The sequence below is a fragment of the Gobius niger genome (genome assembly GCF_951799975.1).
Source record: "Gobius niger genome assembly, chromosome: 16".
Classification (NCBI taxonomy): domain Eukaryota; kingdom Metazoa; phylum Chordata; class Actinopteri; order Gobiiformes; family Gobiidae; genus Gobius; species Gobius niger.
The window spans coordinates 30,931,687-30,958,319 of record NC_136867.1 but is presented as its reverse complement, the minus strand read 5'-3'; the positions used below and the strand labels follow the sequence as shown (position 1 = coordinate 30,958,319).

The 26,633-nt window shown below is 46.4% G+C and overlaps 2 protein-coding genes across 2 annotated transcripts in view; one reads left to right on the top strand and one right to left on the bottom strand.

Moving 5' to 3' along the window:
• The window catches only part of mgaa (MAX dimerization protein MGA a), a gene marked incomplete at its 3' end in the record, with an annotated part of 43,723 nt that extends 22,842 nt beyond the window's left edge, over window positions 1-20,881 (bottom strand). Inside the window, exons 1-8 of the mRNA XM_079573694.1 lie at window positions 20,048-20,881; window positions 12,546-13,568; window positions 8,613-10,734; window positions 7,132-7,273; window positions 5,448-5,900; window positions 3,376-3,480; window positions 991-1,107; window positions 820-924 (exon numbers count right to left, since the gene is read on the bottom strand). Of these exons, the coding sequence (XP_079429820.1) occupies window positions 820-924; window positions 991-1,107; window positions 3,376-3,480; window positions 5,448-5,900; window positions 7,132-7,273; window positions 8,613-10,734; window positions 12,546-13,453 (3,952 nt within the window). The 5' untranslated portion in view covers window positions 13,454-13,568; window positions 20,048-20,881. The remainder of the gene's footprint in view (window positions 1-819; window positions 925-990; window positions 1,108-3,375; window positions 3,481-5,447; window positions 5,901-7,131; window positions 7,274-8,612; window positions 10,735-12,545; window positions 13,569-20,047) is intronic.
• Window positions 20,882-22,258: 1,377 nt separating this feature from the next.
• mapkbp1 (mitogen-activated protein kinase binding protein 1) overlaps window positions 22,259-26,633 on the top strand; it is a gene marked incomplete at both ends in the record, with an annotated part of 50,922 nt that continues 46,547 nt past the window's right edge. The window contains 1 exon segment of the mRNA XM_079573693.1: window positions 22,259-22,264. Coding sequence (XP_079429819.1) covers window positions 22,259-22,264 — 6 coding nt within the window.

The following is a 26,633-nucleotide window of genomic DNA, read 5'->3' as shown; positions in this document are numbered from 1 at the left end:
CTACAGGGGGCGCCGTGCTCTGACTGTTCTCGCTCTGACCTACAGGGGGCGCCGCGCTCTCACTGTTCTCGCTCTGACCTTCAGGGGGCGCCGTGCTCTCACTGTTCTCGCTCTGACCTTCAGGGGGCGCCGCGCTCTCACTGTTCTCGCTCTGACCTTCAGGGGGCGCCGCGCTCTCACTGTTCTCGCTCTGACCTTCAGGGGGCGCCGCGCTCTCACTGTTCTCGCTCTGACCTTCAGGGGGCGCTGTGCTCTCACTCTGATAGTATTATTACAGATGAATGTTCTCGCTCTGACCTTCAGGGGGCGCTGTGCTCTCACTCTGATAGTATTATTACAGATGAATGTTCTCGCTCTGACCTTCAGGGGGCGCCGTGTTCTCGCTCTGACCTTCAGGGGGCGCCGCGCTCTGACTGTTCTCGCTCTGACCTTCAGGGGGCGCCGCGCTCTCACTGTTCTCGCTCTGACCTTCAGGGGGCGCCGTGTTCTCGCTCTGACCTTCAGGGGGCGCCGCGCTCTGACTGTTCTCGCTCTGACCTTCAGGGGGCGCCGCGCTCTGACCTTCAGGGGGCGCCGCGCTCTCACTGTTCTCGCTCTGACCTTCAGGGGGCGCCGCGCTCTCACTGTTCTCGCTCTGACCTTCAGGGGGCGCCGGGCTCTGACTGTTCTCGCTCTGACCTTCAGGGGGCACCGCGCTCTGACCTTCAGGGGGCACCGCGCTCTGACCTTCAGGGGGCGCCGTGCTCTCGCTCTGACCTTCAGGGGGCGCCGCGCTCTCACTGTTCTCGCTCTGACCTTCAGGGGGCGCCGCGCTCTGACCTTCAGGGGGCGCCGCGCTCTCGCAGGTGAACTTGTCTCTCCAGCCCTTGATGAGCGTCACGTCGTTGGTCTTCCCCGTCCTGGACACGAACGCCGCGGAGACGCCTGAGGCAGAAGCAGACGGTTGGACGAGGCAGAGGAACCCATTATACATGTTTTAGCGATGCTCACCTGCGTCGGTCGGAGCCGGCTCCTGATTGGCTCGTGGAGGGGGGAGGGGCAGAGGGATGCCCAGGTACTGCAGGTCGACGGGGAGCAGCGGGTCGAGCAGCGCCATCTTCAGGCCGACTGGAGAAACACAGTTTAGTATCAGTAATGAATGAGATCTTCTGCTTGAGGACGTAAAGCTAACAGAGAGCTAACGTAAAGCTAACAGAGAGCTAACGTAGAGCTAACAGAGAGCTAACATAAAGCTAACAGAGAGCTAACAGAGAGCTAACGTAAAGCTAACAGAGAGCTAACGTAAAGCTAACAGAGAGCTAACGTAAAGCTAACAGAGAGCTAACGTAAAGCTAACAGAGAGCTAACGTAAAGCTAACAGAGAGCTAACGTAAAGCTAACAGAGAGCTAACGTAAAGCTAACAGAGAGCTAAGGTAGAACTAACAGAGAGCTAACAGAGAGCTAACGCAAAGCTAACAGAGAGCTAACGTAGAGCTAACAGAGAGCTAACGCAAAGCTAACAGAGAGCTAACGTAGAGCTAACAGAGAGCTAACGCAAAGCTAACAGAGAGCTAACGTAGAGCTAACAGAGAGCTAACGTAGAGCAAACAGAGAGCTAACGTAGAGCTAACAGAGAGCTAACATAAAGCTAACAGAGAGCTAACATAAAGCTAACAGAGAGCTAACGTAGAGCTAACAGAGAGCTAACGCAAAGCTAACAGGGAGCTAACGTAGAGCTAACAGAGAGCTAACATAAAGCTAACAGAGAGCTAACATAAAGCTAACAGAGAGCTAACATAAAGCTAACAGAGAGCTAACATAAAGCTAACAGAGAGCTAACATAAAGCTAACAGAGAGCTAACGTAGAGCTAACAGAGAGCTAACGCAAAGCTAACAGGGAGCTAACGTAGAGCCAACAGAGAGCTAACGCAAAGCTAACAGAGAGCTAACGTAGAGCTAACAGAGAGCTAACGTAGAGCAAACAGAGAGCTAACGTAGAGCTAACAGAGAGCTAACATAAAGCTAACAGAGAGCTAACATAAAGCTAACAGAGAGCTAACGTAGAGCTAACAGAGAGCTAACGCAAAGCTAACAGGGAGCTAACGTAGAGCTAACAGAGAGCTAACATAAAGCTAACAGAGAGCTAACATAAAGCTAACAGAGAGCTAACACAAAGCTAACAGAGAGCTAACGTAGAGCTAAGAGAGAGCTAACGCAAAGCTAACAGAGAGCTAACGTAGAGCTAACAGAGAGCTAACGTAGAGCAAACAGAGAGCTAACATAAAGCTAACAGAGAGCTAACATAAAGCTAACAGAGAGCTAACATAAAGCTAACAGAGAGCTAACGTAGAGCTAACAGAGAGCTAACGCAAAGCTAACAGGGAGCTAACGTAGAGCTAACAGAGAGCTAACATAAAGCTAACAGAGAGCTAACATAAAGCTAACAGAGAGCTAACATAAAGCTAACAGAGAGCTAACGTAAAGCTAACATAAAGCTAACAGAGAGCTAACAGAGAGCTAACGTAAAGCTAACAGAGAGCTAACGTAAAGCTAACAGAGAGCTAACGTAAAGCTAACAGAGAGCTAACGTAAAGCTAACAGAGAGCTAACGTAAAGCTAACAGAGAGCTAACGTAAAGCTAACAGAGAGCTAACGTTAAGCTAACTGAGAGCTAACGTAAAGCTAACAGAGAGCTAACGTAAAGCTAACAGAGAGCTAACGTAAAGCTAACAGAGAGCTAACGTTAAGCTAACTGAGAGCTAACGTAAAGCTAACAGAGAGCTAACGTAAAGCTAACAGAGAGCTAACGTTAAGCTAACTGAGAGCTAACATAAAGCTATCGGAGAGCTAACGTAAAGCTAACTGAGAGCTAACGGAAAGTTAACAGAGAGCTAACGTAACGTTAACTGAGAGCTAACGTAAAGCTAACTGAGAGCTAACATAAAGCTATCGGAGAGCTAACGTAAAGCTAACAGAGAGCTAACATAAAGCTATCGGAGAGCTAACGTAAAGCTAACAGAGAGCTAACGTTAAGCTAACTGAGAGCTAACATAAAGCTATCGGAGAGCTAACGTAAAGCTAACTGAGAGCTAACGGAAAGTTAACAGAGAGCTAACGTAAAGCTAACAGAGAGCTAACGTTAAGCTAACTGAGAGCTAACATAAAGCTATCAGAGAGCTAACGTAAAGCTAACAGAGAGCTAACGTAAAGCTAACTGAGAGCTAACGTAAAGCTAACAGAGAGCTAACGTAAAGCTAACAGAGAGCTAACGTTAAGCTAACAGCTGCTGTTATGAGCCGCCCTCCCTCAGCCGCAGCAGATTCATCTCCTGTATTTTATTTAGGCTTTAGACGGGGTGGATCAGTTTGGTTTAGAGAAGCATAAATAATAAATACCTTCCTGCAGGACGGGGTGGATGACCTGCTTGTGCTTCATCAGCTTCACGTCCTTCAGAAGAACCTGCTCCAGCTCCAAGATCTTCTCCTCCAAACCGTCCCACACTGAAGGAAACAGACACAGGAGGTTATTTCATCTCCTGGAGCCACTGAGACATGATCATCTGAGATGTTCCACAGCCTCATTCACTTCACTTTGTCTAAGCCCAGGATGAAGGAGCTCCAGAGGAAATAACGGGTTTGTGCAGATAAAGGCACAAGGAGGACGGTTTCTGCCAGACAAACACATCAGATTAACCTCTTAACTCCCACCTGAACATGTTTTCTCCAAATCTAAAAGCTTCTTCAAAATAGCCACAAATAACGAGAAGAAAATGAGGATGTAAAATGACAAAAATCCAGCAAAAAAGTGACAAAAATCCAGCAAAAAAAAAGACAAAAATCCAGGAAAAAAGTGACAAAAATCCAGCAAAAAAACGACAAAAATCCAGCAAAAAATGACAAAAATCCAGCAAAAAAATGACAAAAATCCAGGAAAAAAAGTGACAAAAATCCAGCAAAAAAATGACAAAACTCCAGGAAAAAAGTGACAAAAATCCAGCAAAAAATGACAAAAATCCAGCAAAAAAATGACAAAAATCCAGGAAAAAAAATGACAAAAATCCAGCAAAAAAAAGGACAAAAATCCAGGAAAAAAACGACAAAACTCCAGGAAAAAAAGTGACAAAAATCCAGCAAAAAATGACAAAAATCCAGCAAAAAAATGACAAAAATCCAGGAAAAAAAGTGACAAAAATCCAGCAAAAAAATGACAAAACTCCAGGAAAAAAGTGACAAAAATCCAGCAAAAAAAATGACAAAAATCCAGGAAAAAAGTGACAAAAATCCAGCAAAAAATGACAAAAATCCAGCAAAAAAAAGACAAAAATCCAGGAAAAAAGTGACAAAAATCCAGCAAGCACTCACTGTTTTAAACATACAAATTATTTAAATATATATACCGTAAATGCTCTAATATAGGCCTTTATTTACTCAAGGGCATCAGGACCAGGCCTTTATTGGAACCAGGCCACAGTTAGAGACAGGCCTTTATTTCTACTTGAGCAAAACGGACGACCAGGAAAACGAAGAAAAACGAGATTTGTTCCATTTGCACCTAAAATATTAGGTTCATTTATTAATGAACATTTCAAACCCTCTCCCAGCGGCTGGAACATTGACGCCTTTTATTTTGTCGGGACAACAGGAAGTGTTTCGTTGCTGTTAGCGGAGCTTTGACATCAGTGTCACTGCAGGTTTCTGTTTCGTTTTTACCGGACCGGATTATTTGTTGTTATCTTGTGTAAAAGGCGAGTTTAGACGGAGCGTTTGTGTTTGTGATCGATCATGAGACTGACCCGAGAGAAGACGAGACGCTCGCGCTGATGGGAGGAGTTATTTTGAGGCGTGGGACTGACCTCGGATCAGCTCCTCCGCAGCGTCGCCCTCGGCCCGGGTTCAGTTTGTTACTTCCTGCACGTGAGTTTTCATTTACACCAGTATGAGACAAACTCCTAACATGGGGAATATTTCTACTGTTATAGTTTCTAATAAAAGCCCCGTTTTAGAGACCGGCTGTAATTTGCCTCCGCCAGCCGCGAGTCTTTTCATGAACGTTTTAGTCGACAAACATTGTAGGTAAATTTATTGGACTTTGCATTTATAATATTCATCATAATCATATTTAACACTGATTCAAACCCACTTTTTGCCGCAGCATTATTATTATCTCTGTTTTATTGTTTTAATCACCTGCTGCAGAAACATAAAGTGCAACATGAAGAAACTGTGTGATTATTATTGTGACTTATGGGCAAATGTTTTAATGCTTATGCAGCGACTTTAATGAGGAAATGTTCGGCAGAAAAGTGGTTTTATTAGAATCTTTCATCTGCTGACAGGAAGTGACATAGAAGAGGTGACGTTCCACAGCAGCCTGACTCAGTTTAAAACGTTTACCTTCTTCTATGTCACTTCCTGTCCGGGTCCAACAAGGAAGTGAAACTGTAAACATCACAAACGGCCAAACTCACAGTGTGGGTCCATGAGCTGCTGCCTGAGGGGCCTCTCTGTGGGGAGGCCCAGGGGGAGGTCAGAGGGGGGCGTGTCCTTGGTCTCTGTCGCCTCCTCCTCCGTGGCCTCCTCCTGGACAGTGGCCTCCTCCTGGACAGTGGCCTCCTTCTCCGTGGCCTCCTCCTGGACAGTGGCCTCCTTCTCCGTGGCCTCCTCCTGGACAGTGGCCTCCTCCTCCGTGGCCTCCTCCTGGACAGTCGCCTCCTCCTGGACAGTCGCCTCCTCCTGGACAGTGGCCTCCTCCTCCGTGGCCTCCTCCTGGACAGTCGCCTCCTCCTGGACAGTCGCCTCCTCCGTGGCCTCCTCAGGTGCAGCTGGCTCCTCGTCTTGCTTCCTCGCGGTGGCCTCCTCGTCTCCTCTCCTTCGGGGGGAGGTCACAGGAGGCGCAGCAGGAGGAGCAGCGTCTGAACTCACTGAGGAAACACACAAACTGCATCACTCCAGTGGCCCCCAAAGTGTGTCCCATGAACTCAGCCTTTAATCATCATCTATAAACTCCAAACAAGCTCGTCCTCGGTCCTGATGCAGCAGACGGATTATTCTCTTCTTCAAAGGCCGAGAATAAAACTGGCTCTACCTTTATGTGCACGAGATATTCTACTGTTATTACACAGATCAGCCCATGTGTCCACCAGAGGGCGACACACACCGAGGCTCCTCAGGTTGTGGGTCTGTGGAGCGCAGTGGTTTCGCTCGGGATCATTTCTCTCAGGGTTGAAAAAAATTCCGTCATGAGCAATTTTTATCCTTCATGAATTAATCTCTCATAAGCGTTTTTTTTGTAATAAATAAATGTTTATATATCGGCTGCATATTATTTCTGTTAGTAAAAATGTGAGATTGCAGGATAAATGGAGCTAAACAAAACCTGATCTGAACAGTCTTGGTACATTTTGCAGCAGAAATGTGAATAAACTTGTGCGTAAAAGTCTGAGAGGAGACGACTTTCAGAGTCGCCTGCTCATCATGCTTTATGTTCACACCTGTCCAGGGACTGCGGATGGAAAATAGCTGCTGAGCTAAATCTGGTACAAACCATCTCCTCTTGTAAAGACTAATGGTTCTGTACATTGTCCCTGTTTCAATAAATAAATAATGAATGAATGAATGAATGAATCAACATCAAGGCTCAGATCACGCTCAGACAAATGTAAAGTGGAGCTTATTATTTGCATTTTGTCAATTTTAACGGAATGTAAGAAACGGTGGGTGAACGGGACAATTTTTACCAGTTGCATCACTGCACTACGCGCCGCCCGCTACGCACATGGGGGGGACAGAGAGAGGGGGGGGGGACAAAGATGAGCTCGTCCTGAGACGTACGTGAGAAGAGCGGCTCCACATGGGAAGGATATTATTAGCCTTTAACCCGTTTGCATCGGGGTTTTCCTCCCCATGTTATTGTTGCGCCCGGGTCAGGAAAGTTAGCGAGCGAGGCAGTGATACAACTGTCAGAGCTCATCCAAGACAAGACGCTGTGAAACTAGAGAGGGAGAGAGACCCACGCTCTGAAAAACAGCAGAGCTGCAGCTTTATTTTCAGTCGGCCTTTGAAAATTTCCGTCAAAGTAAAAAATATTCCGGAAATGACGGAGATTTTTTTGGTTAATATAACCTCTGGTGGAGCGTGTTCTGTGGGAGTTACCGGTGTGGACGGCGTCTGTGGAGGTCAGAGCTTCAGCCTCAGTCTGGGCCTCAGTCTGGGCCTCAGTCTGGGCCTCAGTCTGGGCCTCAGTCTGGGCCTCAGTCTGGGAGTTCTCCGGTGAGATGTGCAGCTCCAGAGCCTCCTGAAACGCAGAGTTAAGGAGAAGGTTATTGGTAACTAGACCACCATTAAAGTAAAAACAAGCTCTATGAATCACTGACATTAATCTCAGAGATAAGAGATTTGTGGATGATTCAGACACACTCCGGTTTGTGCAGATAAAGGCACAATGAGGACGGTTTCTGCCAGACAAACACATCAGATTAACCTCTCAACTCCCACCTGAACATGTTTTCTCCAAATCTAAAAGCTTCTTCAAAATAGTGACCAAAAATGAGAAGAAAATGAGGATGTAAAATGACAAAAATCCAGGAAAAAAAGTGACAAAAATCCAGCAAAAAATTGACAAAAATCCAGCGAAAAAAATATAAAAATCCAGCAAAAAAGTGACAAAAATCCAGCAAAAAAGTGACAAAAATCCAGCAAAAAAAAGACAAAAATCTAACAAAAAAGTGACAAAAATCCAGCAAAAAAGTGACAAAAATCCAGCAAAAAAGTGACAAAAATCTAACAAAAAAGTGACAAAAATCCAGCAAAAAAGTGACAAAAATCCAGCAAAAAAGTGACAAAAATCCAACAAAAAAGTAACAAAAATCCAGCAAAAAAGTAACAAAAATCCAGCAAAAAAGTAACAAAAATCCGGCAAAAAAGTGACAAAAATCCAACAAAAAAGTGACAAAAATCCAGCAAAAAAGTGACAAAAATCCGGCAAAAAAGTGACAAAAATCCAGCAAAAAAGTGACAAAAATCCGGCAAAAAAATGACAAAAATCCAGCGAAAAAGTGACAAAAATCCAGCAAAAAAGTAACACAAATCCAGCAGAAAAATGACAAAAATCCAGCAAAAAAAATATAAAAATCCAGCAAAAAGTGACAAAAATCCAGCAAAAAAGTGACAAAAACACATAAGGGAAATAAAAAGTGACGACAATGGCAAGAGGAGAGAATGCGTTTGGTTTTGGCGGGTGGTAAGAGGTTAAGAGAACAGCTGCTACAAAGCTGCTGATGCCTCTGGAGTCTCTGAACATGAAGGTGTAGGACCTCCAGAGGCTGCAGTTGTGCATAAACCTTCTGTCCGGCCTCCCCTAAACTGTTAAAGAAGCTGACGAACAGAATACTTGTATGTATAAGAAGTCTTCTGTTACTTTGCCCAATCACAGTACTGCATTCTGATACTTTCACATTGATTTGCTTTATTTATTTCTGTATAAATGTGGCGTAAGATTAAAATCCTGGCGCCTATAAAGTTATTTACTACTGCTCGGCCGAGGAGGCTGTGGGAACTTTTAATAACGGACACATCAGTATAAATGAGATAAAGTGGAGCAGGTCGTGTCCCTGAAGGAGCTCCTGTGGTTTTACCTTTGACGTGAAGGAGATGAACAGCTGCTCCTCCACCTCCTCCAGGCTGGGCTTCATGACGCTGTAGGCCGGGTCCTGCTGCCCCGAGTCCAGGGCCTGGTCCACCTTTGAGGCTCCGCACTTCTTCCCCCTCCGCTTCTTGGACCTCCTCTGGCTCTGGGGCGCTGGGACCGGCCTCTCCTGGACCAGACTCTCCTGGACCACACTCTCCTGGACCTGACTCTCCTGGACCTGACTCTCTTGGACCAGACTCTCCTGGACCAGACTCTCCTGCTCCAGGTTCTCATGGACCAGCCTTTCCTGCTCTGGGCTGTCCTTCTCCGGCCTCTCCTGCTCCGGAGTCTCCTGCTCTGGGTTCTCCTGGACCAGCCTCTCCTGCTCCGGCCTCTCCTGCTCCGGCCTCTCCTGCTCCGGCCTCTCCTGCTCCGGCCTCTCCTTCTCCGGCCTCTCCTGGACCAGCCTCTCCTGGACCGGCCTCTCCTGCTCCGGGTTCTCCTGGACCAGCCTCTCTTCAGTCCGAGGTTCTGCGTTGGCTCTGGGCTCCGCTGCGGCCGTGGTCGGATCTGCCGCCTCCTCTTCCGCCGCCGCGTTGGAGAACTCCGACACGCCGATGCCCAGGTCCTCATCGGCCCCGGCGAAGAAGTGCACCAGCTCCGTGAGGTCGCTGGGCGAGAGCGCGTCTCCGTCCAGCGAGGAGAACGTGGGCGACACCGGGAACTGCAGCGCGAGCGGGGAGAGCTCCGCGGGGAACGGCAGGGCCTGCTCCGCCTCCGGGAAAGCCTCTGCGGAGGAGGAGGGCTCAGGCGGGAGCGAGGAGGAGGAGGAGGCGCTGGGCTCCGCGAAGGGCGAGGTCAGGCACGGCTCCGGCGGCGGTAACACTGTGTGCCACTTAAACACTGACTCCGGCTGCTCGGAGGCGCTCTGAGGGTCCGAGCCGCCGGCGGGGAGTCCACACGGCTCCAGGTCGAAGGCGAACGACTCGGAGAGGCCGGGCAGGGGCTCGGGGGAGCTCGCCGGGGACAGCGGCTCGAACCCGAAGCCCTCGGCGTCGGGGAGAAGCTCCGAGTCTGCGGACGCCGAGATGGGTAACACTTCCTCCAGCTGCGGCGAGGAGGCGGCGGCAAACGGAGGTGAGACGGTCGGAAGGGAACAAAGAGGAGGAGAGTTCTGTAACACTGCAGACCCTAACGAGGGATCGAGAGGAGAGGCTTCAGTCTTTTGTTCTTGCTCAGGTAAAACTGGATCTGAAATACGTTTCGTGGGTTCTGAAATTGTGGAACGCGGCGGTGAAGTGTGAGGAGTGAGTGTCGCTGCTGGTTTTGGCTTCGGTTTGTGCCACATGGACCTTTTCCGTGGCTTCTTCCTCTTCTTCGGGACCTCTTTGGGAGGAGCCTGGGCTGAATGTTCTGAAATGCTTTGTTGCGCGGGTGTAGAGCTCGTCGCGCTCTCCGCTGTGTCAGTTTTGGGTTCTTCAGTCGAGCGAGTCTCTTTCTCTGAAGCTGAACTTGATTTATCCTTTTTACAAATATGTTTCAAAGTCCTTAAGTTCCTCAAGACGCTTCCATCCTTCTCCGCCTTCTCCTGCTGTAGCTTATCATCTGGTTTACACGACGCTTCCTCTGTAGATACTTCCTGTTTCGGTTTCTGGAGTTCCGTTTCCTCTGCTTTCGGCGACAGTTTTTCCTGTGGACGAGGTTCTGGTTTCGCCTCCGGACTCGGTTCTTTCGCCGCGTCCGTCTTGGTCTTCTTGGATTTGGCCGAGTGCTGCTTCAGGAACAGGCCGAGCGCGGACAGAGGCAGAGTCGCCGGGCGTTTGGAGACCTTGGCGTCTGAGTCCGTCTTCTGCTCGGCGTTCGCTGAAGGTTTGTTTTCCTTCGACACGTCCGTCCTCGTGTCGTCTTTGATGGAGGCGGCAGATTCCTTTTTACACTTTTCCTTCTCTGATTTCCTGGAGTACGTCCGGAGCGCCTGGACCTTCGGACGCTCCGCTTCAGCGTCTTTAGCGCCGTTCTGAGGCGCCGCCTCGCTGACCTCGTACTGGGATAAGTTGCAGCGCTGCAGGGCCACGTGCGCCTCGCGGATTCGCTCCGAGAACAACTTCTGACTGGGACGGGGGATATTGCTGCGGAACATACAAGATGTTAGTCACAGTTTTAACCTGTTAAGGACGTCCTATTTTGATGTCCTCTCGCCTGGCTAAATTAAACAGTCACCTCTCCATATTAAAATTACTGTTAAAACAACATACTTTGTCCAAACTGCTGATGTGAACCATCATAGGAATCAGGACAAGAAGCAGCTTCTTTGTACATTTAGAAGGACATTGTGACAAAAACATCAAAAAAGGTTCTGCAGTTGAAAAATTAATAAAAATATAGCTTTTTTATATTTATATATTGAAAATTAAAACTGTAATATCTTTCCTAAAAATATACTTCATAGCACACACTCCAAACTGAGTACAGTGTTAACCTTACTGGTGATCAGCATGTGTGCAAAGTTTCAGAAGTCTAGCTCCAAGTGTGTTGGATTTGTAAACTTTTTAGTGTTTTGGTGCTATATCTCATTAGCATCGTGCACAAACCTCTCCAAATGTTATAAAAGCAAAAATATTTTCACAAATGTGTCAAACAAAGTGAAGCAGCAACAACAAACCTCCCAAAAATGGACTAAATCAAAGCAAAATTAAGTGGGTCATTTCTCAGTGTCAGTCACACCTTCCCCCAAAACAAAATGGCCGCCTTGTTTACTCAAATCAATGGCCCTGTGGACATTTAAAACAAGTTTGTGCCTAAATGCTAATGTGGCTAACATGTGGCTAACATGTGGCTAACATGTGGCTAAGATGCGGCTAAGATGTGGCTAACATTCGGCTAACATGCGGCTAACATGTGGCTAAGATGCGGCTAACATGCGGCTAACATGTGGCTAACATGTGGCTAACATGCGGCTAACATGCGGCTAACATGTGGCTAACATGCGGCTAACATGTGGCTAACATGCGGCTAACATGCGGCTAACATGTGGCTAACATGCGGCTAACATGCGGCTAACATGCGGCTAACATGCGGCTAACATGTGGCTAACATGTGGCTAACATGCGGCTAACATGTGTCTAACATGAGGCTAACGTGTGGCTAACATGCGGCTAACATGTGGCTAACGTATTGCTAACATGCGGCTAACATGTGGCTAACGTATGGCTAACATGCGGCTAACATGTGGCTAACATGAGGCTAACGTGCGGCTAACATGTGGCTAACATGCGGCTAACATGCGGCTAACATGTAGCTAACATGTGGCTAACATGTGGCTAACATGTGGCTAACATGTGCTTCTGGCCTGCACTGAGCGCTGCCAGCACAAATATCAATGGATTTCTTTGGGAAACGGCTCATTTTGAAGAGAAGAGTCATTAGGATTAAGGGAACAGAACTGGAATTGCCTAAAATTTGTTTACAAGAAGATTTTCTCATTTGTGGAGTATTTTTAATTTTTAATTTCTGACCGTAAAAATGGAAAATAATGAGCCAAATTTTCCAAAAAAGAGTTTTTTGTTGAAATTTTTGTGGAATTATATTTTACTTGAGTATTTTGGACCAAAAAAATCCAGTCAACCTATGATTGGACCACAAATAATGTAATATGGATAAGAAATGTTTAATTTGAATGCTCGATTTTCATGTTTTTTTATTTTTCTGTCCTTAATGAATGTTTTGATTTATGTGATGGTGTTCCAGGACTGGAATAGATGTTTTGGGGAGAAGTGCCTGTTAAAAATCTGTGCCACATGTTTATATTGGTCGAAATATAATTTGCTGGAGTCAGTCCCTGAACAGGTTAAAAAAGGAAGTGAAAGTAACTCGGCGTGAAACAGACATTTGTAAAAGAAAGGAAGCCGACGCCGTGACCTTTATTGACTCCGGTTCTTACCACGTTTGCTCGGCCGAGGCTTTAGCAGCGGGGGGGTCGGCGGGCCGCTCTCTGGAGGGTTTGGGGGCGTCGCTGGGTCCGTGAGGGAGTGTTTCTGGGCGGGGCTCCGCAGGTTTGGCGCTCTTGGGCTTGTGGTTGGCGAGCAGAGACTTGAGGCTCTTCTTCAGCGGGTTCTGGTCGGGCGGCGTCTCTTTGGCGTTGGGCTTGGGCCCTTTGGCGCTCGCCGCGTCCTCCCTCAGGCCTTTGGCGAAGGGGTTGTACTCCACCTTCAGCTGCGTGAAGCGTGGGTTCTGATACGCCGTCACCGCCATGAACTCCGTCTGCGGGAAGGTGAAGGTGAGGACGCCGGCGCCGCCCGGCTTCACGTCCCTGGGCCGGTCCGTGGCGGCCACGTGCAGCCGCGGGAGGTAGCGCTGGTTCGGGCGCAGCACGGCGTGGCCCTCCCGATCCTCCAGGTCGCTGGTCAGCTTCAGGCGGTAGAAGGACACCGGGCTCTGCATCCAGTGCTGCCCGGAGGCGGGGGAGTCGGCGTGGGCGAAGGGCGGAGTCCTGACGTGCGGCTGGGCGTCGCCGCAGACGCTCCAGCCCCGCCCGCTCCACCTGTACGAGTGCGAGTCCGCCGGCGCCACGTCCATGAGGAGGCTGTACTTCCTGCCGGGGCTGAGGCCGGACACGCGGAAGCGGCAGTACGGGAACATGCGGCCGCCATGTTTGGACACGATCATCTCCGTGCGGCAGCGGAAGAACTCCCTCCACATGCTGTTGTTGTCCAGCGTGACCCGGATGCCCCGCAGCACGTGCTCCGACGGCAGGTTCTCCGCATCGCCCCGAGCCTCGCCCCGTCCAGCAGGGGGCGCCGCCGTCTCCTCCTGAAGCAGCACCATCTCAGACGGCTGCATCTGAGCCATGGGCAGCTCTGAGACATCTACAGCCTCTGGAGGTCCCACAGAATCATCTACGGCCTCTGGAGGTCCCACAGAATCATCTACGGCCTCTGGAGGTCCCTCAGGTCCCGGGCAGCACCTGAAACACAAACAGACCTTCTGGGATTATGGACATCGCACTTGGCCTCTTACAGAAGCGCTGCCTAAACGAACACACAGTTTGGAGCCTCGTGAAGACGACCTGGACAGAAGCTTTGAGGGACGCGCTGATACTGGATCGTTAATTTGGACTCAGTTTGGGGGCTGGACGATTCTCTACTGACTTCACAGACATCGTCCACACCAAACACACAGAACCTGCTCCATCAGGACCCACTGGAGATGATCGCGTTGGAGTGAGAGCCTTTAGCCTCAGCTCCAGTCGCAGAGGAACATCTGTAACGTTGTTCAGTGCGACATTTCTGATGGTTTATCCACTTGTCCACCACCTCCGATGGAGCAGCGTGGAGTTTGGGAGGATTCAGTATCGATCCATGATATTCCTGAACATAAACGTCAGCTCAAACTAAAAGACAACGCTTTCCTCCAGAATCATTCAGCACACAAACCGGTTTTAGAGACGCAATCCGGCCCTCCAGCACAGAACCTCTGGCCCCCAAGATGAGTTTGAGAAACACGATTACCCAAATTAGACAGTACTTTTAACATTATCAGAGTTAAATGGGAGAAAAAACAGGTAGAAACACTGTCAATGCGCCCAGTTAGGTGATATATTATGTACAACACCAGCATTTGGAAGAAGTGCTCTGGAAAAAGAATAACCGTATTAAGGAAGTATAAATCTACTTGAATGAACAGATTAAATCTAAGGTTTGAGTAGATTTGTTCTGGTCTTGGAGGAGATAAAACCTCTAGTATTAGTTATTCTCTTAATTCAGATAATTTTGTGTCATTTCAAGTGAAAAACAATAATTTGCCTGATTTGAAGTGGGTTTTATTCTTGTTCCATCGGCGCTATAGCATTTGCATCTTGGATCAGTTCAAACCGACTCAAATTCAACATAGGAGAACTTTAATTCCAGCAATTCTAAGTCATTTATCTCATTTAAGACGGTCATGTTTCCAGTGCTGTGCTTTACTTTGGGCGAATAATCAGCGGCTTCGGCCCTCGGTCTGTTTACAATAAAGAAAATCGGCCTTGCCCACCCCTGCTTTAGCCTCGGCCTCCAGTTCCAAAGAGTTTAACGTCGCTCCAGTCGCAGAGGAACATCTGTAACGCGAGACTCTTTCTCATTCTCTCACTGGGATTAAAACTGTCATCCACATTTTTTCGTTTCCCAACCAGGGGTACGGGGACCCCAGGGGGTACTTGAGGACCTAGCAGGGGGTACTTGGAACTATTTCAGATTGAAAAAAGGGGAAAATGTAACATATTTTTTTATAGGAACAGCTATATTTTTCAGTAAAATGTGTTGCTTTGGGAGAATTGTAGGTTTATTTTGACTGCAACATTGTCCTTTTTCTTACAAATACCACTTTTAAGTAATTACTTTCCAAATAAAGTGTAACACCCTTCAGGTAGGGGGTACACGGTTTAGCAGTGAAAGGCTAAAGGGGTACGAAAGACAAAAAACATTGGGAACCACTGGTCTAAACTGTCATGTTTCTCTGTATTTCTCCAACAAACTCTCAGCTTTTCCTCATTTTCCTTAAAACCTTTTCAGTATTTGCGGCGAGAACAAAACCGTCACTGTCCTTCTCTGTTTTGGTGAGTTTTCTGATGAACTTGCAGCGCCCTCTGGTGGCAGCCCTTTCTGATGATGAGGACAGAAGAATGTGTTTACTTTGGGTGGGAAGTTCTTTAAATAAAGACGCTCTCACTGACCTCCTTCTCCACATAACACACACAGTTTACAGAGACGTCTTCTCTTTGGAAACAGTCTAAACTTAGCATCGTCCTGTTTTAGAAACGACTCCAGCGTCTGCACGAACTGAAGGCCCGAGGTTTCAGGATCTGAGAGTCTGACAAGGAACAAACTCCACAACACAGATTCTGTTCATAGAAAATAAAAACGATGTTCAACCAGGAAAGTCCCTCTGAGATTTCAGGGGAGTCCGGAGGGGAGCCTACTATACATGTTTTAGAGGAAAAGCACCAGGAGGAAATGGGGAGAGTTATTTAGTGTCTAACTCCGTATTCACGCGGGATTTGAGTGACCTCAGGTACAAAGTAAGTCTGTTCTCTTTGTGGGTAAACTCAAGGTCCTCGGGTGATTCTCGTCTCATGTGAAACGACATGTCGGAGTTTTGAGAGTTTTTAACTTTCCTCTAATGAAGCGACATCGACTCAAACGTCTGAATATTTAGTGCCCGTATTTAAAGAGGGGGTGTTCTGCTTTAAAGTGGGGGTGTTCTGCTTTAAAGAGGGGGTGTTCTGCTTTAAAGAGGGGGTGTTCTGCTTTAAAGAGGGGGTGTTCTGCTTTTGTCAGTCCCATAGCACCAGTCTATATCACACTACAATGATGACAAACCTTCTGTTGGTCTGTAAATGCAGTAAATCAGAATAACTGCCTTGTATAAAATGTCTCTCTCAAAATGGCTGTAGTGAATGTCTTGAAATGGGCCTCTGTCTCTTTAAGAACCTCTGAGCCTTTAGACACGCCCCCTCCACACGCTGTCTGTGGCATCAGTGGGGAGGGGGTTCTGCTGAGGAGCAGTGGTTGGTTACTCGGCTGGTGACCAAAGCTCGGAGGCGTCTCCAGGAGGTGGGGGCGTTCCTAGGAGGACTCAGGCAAACCTATCCCTAAAATGGCCGCCATCAGAGTTTTTACAGATTACTCAGAAATACGTGAATGTGCCAAGGCAACACTTCAGCCATGTTTTTAATGAGGGAGTGACAGAATAACAGGATGGAAAGCTGGAAAAAGTCCATTTTGCAGAATAACCCTCCCTTTAAAACCAAACCAACTGTTTTTCAGCCGATAAACTGATGCTTTTCGTACAAACGCACCAGCCAGATCCTGGTATCGGAGCAGATATCGGCCTGAGTATCGGCTACAAATATCTGATACAGAACTGATTCCTGTTTAGGCTCTCGCCGCTTTAAAAACACACCGTTCACGTCTGACCCTCAGTATATGGACGTCATGTCATTTTGAAGCCTAGAACCAGGAGAATTCAATCATTTTAACTTTGCAATTGTATTTTTGAACCCGCGGCGAGTAACAGTGTCGGCGCTAACGCCAACAGATCAAAGCTGGGACTATACGGAGTTTAAAAATGTTAAAATGAAGTATGTTCCTCCATGTCCTCATGTGCAGAATGAGCCCAGACCTGTTCTCCACAACAGCCTCTGAAATCCTGCAGTCGCTCAGAAACAGGGCGGCTCGATTATTGAAAAAATAATAATCACGATTATTTTGGTCATAATTGAAATCCCGATTATTCAAACGATTATTTGTTGCCTTTAAAAAAAGACTTTCTTTATTTTATTTATTTATTTATCAATCAAATTACAATGCTGAATATTTTATGTTTAATGAACAGTCATAAAAGTACAAATGATTTCAAGAATGCCTCGAGTAAGGAGAGGTCTCTGTTTCACACCTGCCCCCTGCTGACCAGCCCTCACACCTGCCCCCTGCTGACCAGCCCTCACACCTGCCCCCTGCTGCCCTCACACCTGCCCCCTGCTGGCCAGTCCTCACACCTGCCCCCTGCTGACCAGCCCTCACACCTGCCCCCTGCTGGCCAGCCCTCACACCTGCACAAGCAAACTGAGCAGCGCGGCCTGATGACATCATCACACAGCGCCGTTTGTTTTTGAGCCACGGCACATGAAATGCGAAGGGAAAATATTCCCAGCGGCTTGAAATAATGTGGGTCTGCTTTGCAAAAAAAAAAAATAGAATAAAAAATAGAACAAAAAATGAAAAAAATAATATATATAAAAAAAAACATATATATAACGTAATTATATATATGTTTTTTTTCTCCGATTATGCTAATTTAATTAGGGCTGAAACGACTAATCGATTAATCGACGATCAATTATTGAAATAGTCGACAACTATTTTGGTAATCGATTAATCGTTTTCTGGTTCACACAGACTAAAATGGAGCAAAAATGACATAAAAATGTAGTATTTTTGATGAAAACCTACTTTGATTTTATATTTAGGGTCTATAGTGTTTTGTACATTGGAAATTTCATTAATAGAGCTTTCAAAAAACATTTCCCTTTAGTTTACTTTACATCAACACATCCTCCACTTAAGCTATAATGTGATAAAAAAATTGAAAAAATAAAATTTTCCAACACCATTCACAGCCGAGCGATTAATCGTAAAAATAATCGTTAGTTGCAGCCCTAAATTTAATAATCGTTTAGTGTAATAATCGAAATTGTAATCGAATTTCGATTAATTGCACAGCCCTACTCAGAAAGTGTTAATCCGGGTCTGAAACGCCGTCATGCACGAGATTATAGAAGCTGCAGTTACGCATCGGGCCTGAGGTGGCAGTAGCGAGTATAAAATCACAAACTTGCGTCTAGCCCCTTTAAGTAAATTAATAAAATAAAATCATCTGCTGCTGGAGCGGACCCTAATGTTTGTATTTTAGTTCATAAAATCACGGATCTGCCACTTTTGGAATGATCGGATTATATTAACGTAAAGACTGGAAAAGTCCCGTGATCCTTGTTAAATGTTGCTGCCACGATAATTACTTACTTATAATTACTTACGATAATTATCGTTAGAGTCAATAATATCGTTAATCGCGATACTTTTCTGCCTAAATAAATCGAACTTCGAATTTATCGTGACGGACCGAGTTAAAAGTGACTTTATTGATGGATTTAACTGATAATTATCTGTAACATCTGCTTTGCAAGAAATTATAAGACTTTATTTATCTGAGAAAAGAGAAACATTCACCTTTTCACAAAAGAAAACATGAACAATTCTCTTGGTTTTGGTGAATATCGGATATCGGCCAAAACTCAAACCTCCCGTATCGGTGTCGGAAGGAAAAAAGCTGGATCGGCGCAGCTCTAGTGTGTAAAAAGCAAGTCGCAATTGGGATTTTCTTTTAGTGGAAGTCTTTGGCATCCGCACAGTAAAGTGAAGATTACTGCGCGGATTTCGAACTACTCCTGGTATTATTACGCCTTACGATATAGTCCCCCCTTTTATCCGCTTAGAAAATCCACATTGTTTAATTGTGTGTAATTATACTTTGTAGTGGAACACTTCACGTAACCATATTTAAATAGGGAAAACGTGGAAGAGCTTGGTAGCTTCTATCTTGACCTGTTTTGGAGCTATAGAGGAGAGAGGGAGAGGCTAAATGCTAACGCCGTCTGCGCTGTGTTTACGTGACTGAAGATCAGACAGGTCCTAAAGAACTCGTCACAGCTCAGGTAAGAACATATCTCAGTATGGAAAAACGCTGGCCTGTTCCTTTAACATTTACTCTGAGCACGTCAGCGATTTAGATCCTTCTTATCCAGAGTGAGTCGGGCTTTAGGTGGAGTTTCATGATCTGACAGTCGAGAGGATGAATCAACACTCGCTCTGAGGTTCATCTGTCTCACATTAATGTAAAGTTGTGCGTCCGGCTTTGTCTGACTGTGGACCTCGCTCTGATGTTTGCGAGCGTTTCAGAACCTGGACACGACTTTAGTTACGGAAGCACAAGCTCACTTTGGGCTGTTTTAAGGTCACTTCTTACTGAGCTAAAGAGACGCCAACAGGTGAATAACAAACGTCATCCCTAAACAAACAGCAGTCGTGTTTGTCTGCTTGAAACTAGTTTTACAAAAGAGTTTGTGAAAAGCAAAGACGTCGCTGCTTTGGCCACGAAATTACAGATTTTTACCGTTTACAAACTGCAGTGAACGTCGGAAATGCAACAATACCTTCTCAAACCGAGTCCATCAACCTGTGCACGGCTAACTGACGCTAACACGAGCTAACGCCACTGAACCGCGACAAACAAACACGTTTAAACCCGCTAGCATCGCTGTATGAGTTTTATCATTGTCCCAGTCATTATTCGCTTTTTTGCAAAGACAGCAGGGGGCGCTATCTCTAAGCTCCTCCCTCTTTTACCAAACATGGTCACTTCCTGTTGATTTAAATTAACTGATACAGGTGAGGTCCTTGCTTCAGAATGACATGGACTAGTAAACATTGTGAGAACAGTGATGTAAATGGGTTTCGCTGCAGCGTTAGCCACACAAACGCTGAAAACTATCAGCTCTAACTCTTGAATTACACATAGCTACATGTGCACGTGAAACCGAGTCGACCACACGCTGCAGTGAAGCTCGGAAATGCAAATAAACCCCACTCAAACCACCTCCTCAAACAACAACACCGGCCTGAACTCGGCTAACTCATGCTAACACGAGCTAACGCGAGCTAACAGCACCGGCCGCGCCGCAGCAGCGCGTTTACCCCGCGCTAACGTCGCCGTGGGTGAGGTTTCACCGTCCTAAAGGTACGGGCCGAGAGGGGCGGCAGGCCTCGGCTCAGACCTGGGACTCCCCGGGGATCCCCAAACAACAACCCCCTGACTCAGACACCGGCTCAAACCCACTGCCTCCTTTACCTTCCACCGGGTCGAACCGAGGCATGAATCCGCGCTCGTGTTCCGCTCGTGTTCCGCCTTAAATCCGCGCGGACACCGTGCTCCGTGGGTTTTTGTCGCTAATGGAGGAGGGAAAAAAGAACAGTGCATGCGGTCGGTGCCTCGTTACGTGACGTCAACGCCCTGTTCTTCCTTCTCTTCCGTCTGCGCAGCTTCCTCCGCCGCCATTTTGCAAAGCGCCACCTGGTTCAAACCGCTCCCGCTCACAGCGCTCCTCAGGCCGGGGCCGCGGAGAGGAGAGTCCCGGGGAGGGGAGAGGAGAGGCTGGGGGGGCCCCGGCTCACAGGCAGGCGCGGAGGAGGAGGACAGCGGCCTGAACGGAGGCACAGACCCGGGAGGAAGGCTGCTCTATGCGGGGGGAGGAGCAGTCAAAGGCCGGTTCACACGCTGCTCCGAGCGAGGGGAGAGGAGGAGGCTGTGGTTCGATAACAGGCTGCTGTAAGCGGGGAGAGGAGAGGCTGTGGGCCCGCTCACAGCGCTCATCAGGCCGGGGACGGGGACGGGGAAGAGGGGAGGCTGTGGGCCGGTCACAGGCTGCTCTGAGCGGGGGTAGAAGCAGCGAAAGGCTCGCTCATACGCTGCTCCGAGCGGGGGGAGAGGAGGAGGCAGTGGGCCCGGTAACAGGCTGATCTAAGCGGGGAGAGGAGAGGCTGTTTGCCCGGTTATAGCCTTCCCTGAGCGGGTTAAGGCCCTGCTCTGAGCGGGGGGAGGAGTGGCACTCTGCCCGGTGAACAGCCGTCTCTGAGCGGCAGGAGCAGCGCGGAGCTCCCGGTGCTCGTTCACACTCGGCTGCGGATCTACTCGCTTCTCCCCCGCGGCTGCTGCTGTTCGTGACACAGATTTAAAGCTGTTTTTGTGGTTCGTGTTTAACTGAACGCTTAAACGTGGGTTTGTTTGTCGGGTTAGAGGCGGTTTTGTGCCGCATTAGTGGAGCCGTTGTCGTTTTTTTTTCTCCGTGAAAGAGAACGCTCCGCCGCCATCTTGGATCGGGCTCCTCTTTGTGGATGTGTCCGGGGAGAAGGGGCTGATGTCGGGGAGAAACGGGGCTGTGAACCCGCTGGAGGACACGGGGAACGACAGTACTGTGGATTTAGACCGTGTAATCATCAGTTTAGTGTAACATGAGCCGAGCTGTTGAACAAAGAGCCGGCAGAGGAGCAGATGGAGCTGCTCTGGTTCTCGGCAAATACGGATTCTCCAGAACAAAGACAAACCCCGCGGTAATTATGACTTAATGTCGGTGTCGGACCCGGACCGGAGGGACCGGAGGGGCTGTGACGGGGGTTAAAACCGAGCGCGTGGTGTCGGGTTTATGTAACGTTGCTCGTGTTATCTTTTACGTAATCTTCTTGATTGAGTTTGACGCGGTTTCGTTGCGCATGCGCGTTGTGTCAGCGTTAGCGCAGTTTTACAGAAGTGCGTGTTTCGCGTATTTCTGAGCCTCTGCGGCAGGAACAGCTCCGGGTCGGCTTTGATGGAGGACTGAGTCTGCGGGAGTCGCCCTGGAGGACAGTCCTGGTCCTGGAGGACAGTCCTGACCCTGGAGGACAGTCCTGACCCTGGAGGACAGTCCTGGTCCTGACCCTGGAGGACAGTCCTGGTCCTGGTCCTGGAGGACAGTCCTGACCCTGGAGGACAGTCCTGACCCTGGTCCTGGTCCTGGAGGACAGTCCTGACCCTGGAGGACAGTCCTGACCCTGGTCCTGGTCCTGGGGACAGTCCTGACCCTGGAGGACAGTCCTGACCCTGGTCCTGGTCCTGGAGGACAGTCCTGACCCTGGAGGACAGTCCTGACCCTGGAGGAGGTCGTTCTTTACCTGGATCCCAACCTTTAGCTTTATGTCCTTCCCCCTTTCCTTCTCCTGTCCATCGGTCAGTTACCAGGGCTGAGACTAAACATTGCAATACTTTTTCCCCATGATGCCACATATACTTTCATTACTTTTATGAAATGTGTTGAGATAAAAGGGAAAAGTAAAGTCCTCGTTATAGTTTAAGTTTTATGTTTTATTTGCAGCTTTGTGTTTTTGATCCTGCTCTGTTTTTCAGGCTCAGTTTCAGCTCTTTGTTGCGTTTGGTTTGGACACTTTGGACACATGACTGTTTTCTGTTTGCATCAGGTAAATATATTATTTATCATCATTACTTTATCGCAGTATTTATCGATGGATCATGACGGTCAGTGCTGGGGAGAAACTAAAGGGACTTAAACGTCCCAGTATCAGCTTCATTATCAAGGAAGAAGTTCTGAAATAAATAAAGATGTAAACACTGCACACACGCATCATGTGACCCTCTGCATCATGTGACCCTCTGCATCATGTGACCCTCTGCATCATGTGACCCTCTGCATCATGTGACCTGCTGCTCCTGCACTTTTGCTGTTTAGAATTCCTAATTATTGGTAAATAAGTTTATAACAGACGGGGCCGACAGGGTTTTAATGATACGCTGTATTTATACATAAATATAATGTACACATAATAAAGTGTAAGTATCCTAAGTTTTCAAAATGCAATACTCTGGACAAAGTAACGGAAAACGTTACAAAATACATTTTAAGGCCAGTGTTCTGTGACTTAATACAGCTCAAAGTATTTCCTCAACACTGTCAGTGTTCGGCAACTTTCTCTAAAACTAATCTCATCTGTATTTTTTACAGTTTTTAATGTTTCAAAAATGTAACTAAGTTACACTTTGAGTTACTTTTGGCAGAATCTAAACTGAACATCATAATAACGCTCCGAGCGTCGGCGTCTCGTGACTGCAGGTTCATCAGGTCCTGCTGGTGCACTTTATTATTATTTTTGTGATCAAGTTTTTATTGATTTGTTCGGGTTTTCAGGTTTACATAACAATTCCATCTGCAGCACAGATGTTTATATTTCCCCCCCCACCCTTTGTGATAATGGGTCTGTTAGTCTGAGCAGTTACATGTTCACGTATGATTTAAGGAAATAAAGATACAGTAAGACAACACCACACATGGATACTACACGCTCACACATTCACTCACTCACACCCCCATGCCCCCCCCCCCACTGTCCAGGCATGGTGGAAAATTAAATTTAAAAAGGAAAAAAGAATTGATCAAACAACACTGGTGGACAGGAGTGACAGACGGAACAAACATATTTGCTCATTTCCTCCGTCAGTGACATCTACAGAAATAGCTTTGGATACATATACTTATGTAACATTTATACTGTATTTGGAATACACATAACTATGTACTGCACATTCATAGTTATTACATACAATCAAGTTTCACACAGTAGCTGCATTTTATGTCACAGGTTTGACCAACATGAGATATTTTGGTGCCGTAGATCGAGCTCCAGCTGGACATGTCTGTAAACGATGAGAGACGTTGCTCCACACGCAGGGTTTGTCTCAGTTTCCATCCACATGTGTCGTCTTTGTAGCAGCTGTGAGACCAGCTAGAATTTGTCGGCGTTCATTGATATTTAATTTCAGATTGGAAGTCTCATTCAGTAAGAGTCACCTCTGAGTGTGGGGCAACTCTCTCAGAGCAACATTTCCCCAAAACAGAACCTGGGGGCCACTCCCACTCCCACACCCACACCATGAGAAGAACGTCCCAGTGACCTTGTCTGAACAGAAGTCACAATAAGGTGCATTTTATTTTAGAGTTGTCCAGTTTTACGTGACGTTGTTCTTTTTCTCGGAGCGAAGTGGAAATAAAACTAATCTAAAAGTTTGTTTGGTGCGTCATGAGTTTAACCTCTCCCACTTTTACACCGAGGTCGTCCTGGTTTCTCTGTTTCCTCTGAGGCGGATTCTGAGGCTCAGCAGAAGCTCCAGGTCAGAACACGTGTTAAAGGTTTAAATATGTAAATATGTAAATGCAGACCCAGGCTCTGCTTTAACGTTTCCCTGAGGCTGTGAGGTGAGCCAGATCAGCTGCTCTGAACTTTACGTGTGTTTGTTTCACTGGAAGGAAATATTTAGCCAATAATCCCTATGATTTGTGAATTATTACGAGGAAAAACACGACACACTTTTAAGATAAGTGAAGTGATAACTGCAGTTTGGGCTGGAGGAAAAACGATGGAAGGTTTGCACATTCTGTTTATTTCTTTATTAAGTGATGACGTCATCGCTCCTTTAACTTTAGTCCTTTTCTTTACTGATGTAGAGTCACTACAGGCTCTTTACAAACAGCTCACATTTACTCCCTTTAATCATCAAACACAATGATTTTAAATAGAAATGTCTTGATTTTACCTGAAGAAATATTCAGATCTGATTCTAGTTCTGTGTAAAACATTTGTCGGTCTTTGGTTTGTTGTTTCAGCAGGAGATTCAGGTAAAGCCGTGTGTTTTGTTGTTTATTTGTGGGCCTGATCCTGGACTGTCAACAATGTCATAAAGACACAAGAACGGCCGAATCAAACCTGTGCAGTTTCAGAATCACACGGGACTGTGTGTTTATGCAGGCGATGATTTTACTGCAAAACCTCCTGGTCACGGCGACACTCAGGCCTTTAGACTGATTTACAACAGAGCATTAAACAGTTTATTTATTTTATTTACACACATACAATATATATCATTAGACAAAGACAGACTTTATGTTGACAAAGACACGTGTGGAGGTGTAGTGTGAGGTTCTGGTCCAGGGCAGTTCCTACAGTGTGGGCGGCTCGGGGGCTCGAGGGTTCACTAATGTGGATCATCATGATGGGACAAAACAGTTTAGAGGGAAACAGGTACAGAGATACATCGGTAAGTAAGCAGTGTTAGTTTGACAACATATTTTATTTTAGTTTTAGTCTTTTGACCAAAATGTAATTCAATTTTAGTCTAGTTTTAGTCGACTAAAATTCAGACTAATTGAGTAATGACAAAAAAGGACTAAAAAATGACAAAAAATGACAAAAAAACGGACAAAAAAAACGACAAAAAATGACTAAAAATGACCAAAAAATGACTAAAAAATGACAAAAAAAATGACTAAAAAACGACAAAAAAAATGACAAAAAAAATGACAAAAAAACGACAAAAAAAACGACAAAAAAACGACAAAAAATGACAAAAAATGACACAAAAATGACCAAAAAATGACAAAAAACGACAAAAAAAACGACAAAAAATGACAAAAAAATTACAAGAAATGTGACAAATGTGACAAAAAAAGAACGTTTCATCCCCATTTTTACTCTAGTTTTAGTCGACTAAAATTGCAAGTAAATTTAAGACTGAGTGGACTTTGCATTGATAATATTGATTCTAATCATGTTTAATGTTGTTCCTCTGCTTCATGTTTCTGCTCCACATGAACAAAGCTCAGAGCTGATCCTTTAAACATGATCTGAGGCTCTTTCAGACGCTCAATACAAGTTTGGATGATTTTAGTCTCTCCTTTTCATTTTTATTTAGTCTGATTTTAGTCGACTCAAATATCTGGACATTTTAGTCACAGTTTTAGTCTCATGAGAAACTTTTAATTTAGTTTTAGTCCAATTTTAGTCACAAAAATATCACTGTGACTAAAATTAAGACTAAATATTTTAGTCGACGACATGAACCCTGGAAGTGCTTGAAGTAGATTTCAGTGATGCAGAAACGGAAAACATCAAAAGAAAAATAGGAAAGAAAAAAAAGATGGTGGACACATAGATTTAAGATATAGATGAATAATGATAGAACAACTGAAAGGGGGGGGGGGGCAAATCACTATTGTTTTTACCGTCGCTGCTTCCATCATCATCCTTGTTTTCACCATTATCACTATCATTGTTTTGGTTTTAATCATTACTACAGCCTAGTGATAATTGTCATTATACATACAGGCGTGCACACACACACACACACACACACATACATACACACACGTACATACATACATGCACATACCCATGCTTATCTACACAGTGGGTACACAGACACGTAAGCCAGGGGTGTCCTAACTGTACTCATGGGGGGCCGCGTACAGAAGCGCACACGGGGTGAAGGGCCACAGGTTTCAAGTTTCAAGTTTAATGGTTTTGTGTAGCCCAATATCACAACAGAAGTCGCCTCAAAGGGCTGCAACAAACATCAAGGCAATAAAACACAGCAATAAATATGACAATTAAAAGTTCAGGTGAATCCAGGCAAATATAATGTCCAAAGGTAGCGATGAGCGGCGTGGGCGTCCCCCGTCCTTAGACTCTCCAGTACGGCAAGGAAAAACTCAAAAACCCGGCAGGACAAAAGAGAAACCTTGGGGAGAACCACAGAAGGAGAGATCCACTCCCATGGACGGACAGGCTATAGAGACCCAGGGCCGAAGGATCCCTCAGCAGACGGGCCAAGATCACAGACTGTCCAGTCCTCAGATTCCAGAATGCCAGTTCCTCCGTTCACCCAGGTTCCTCCATTCGATCTAGACAGGCACTCCCGAGGGGGGGGGGGGACAGGAGACACCATGTGAATAGTGATGAACAGACTACAGATAAATTAAGTATTGTATCATGATAAAACAAAGTCTGCAGTAAGAAGAAGAGGATAGCGCTCAGTGGACCGTACTTCCCACAGCAGT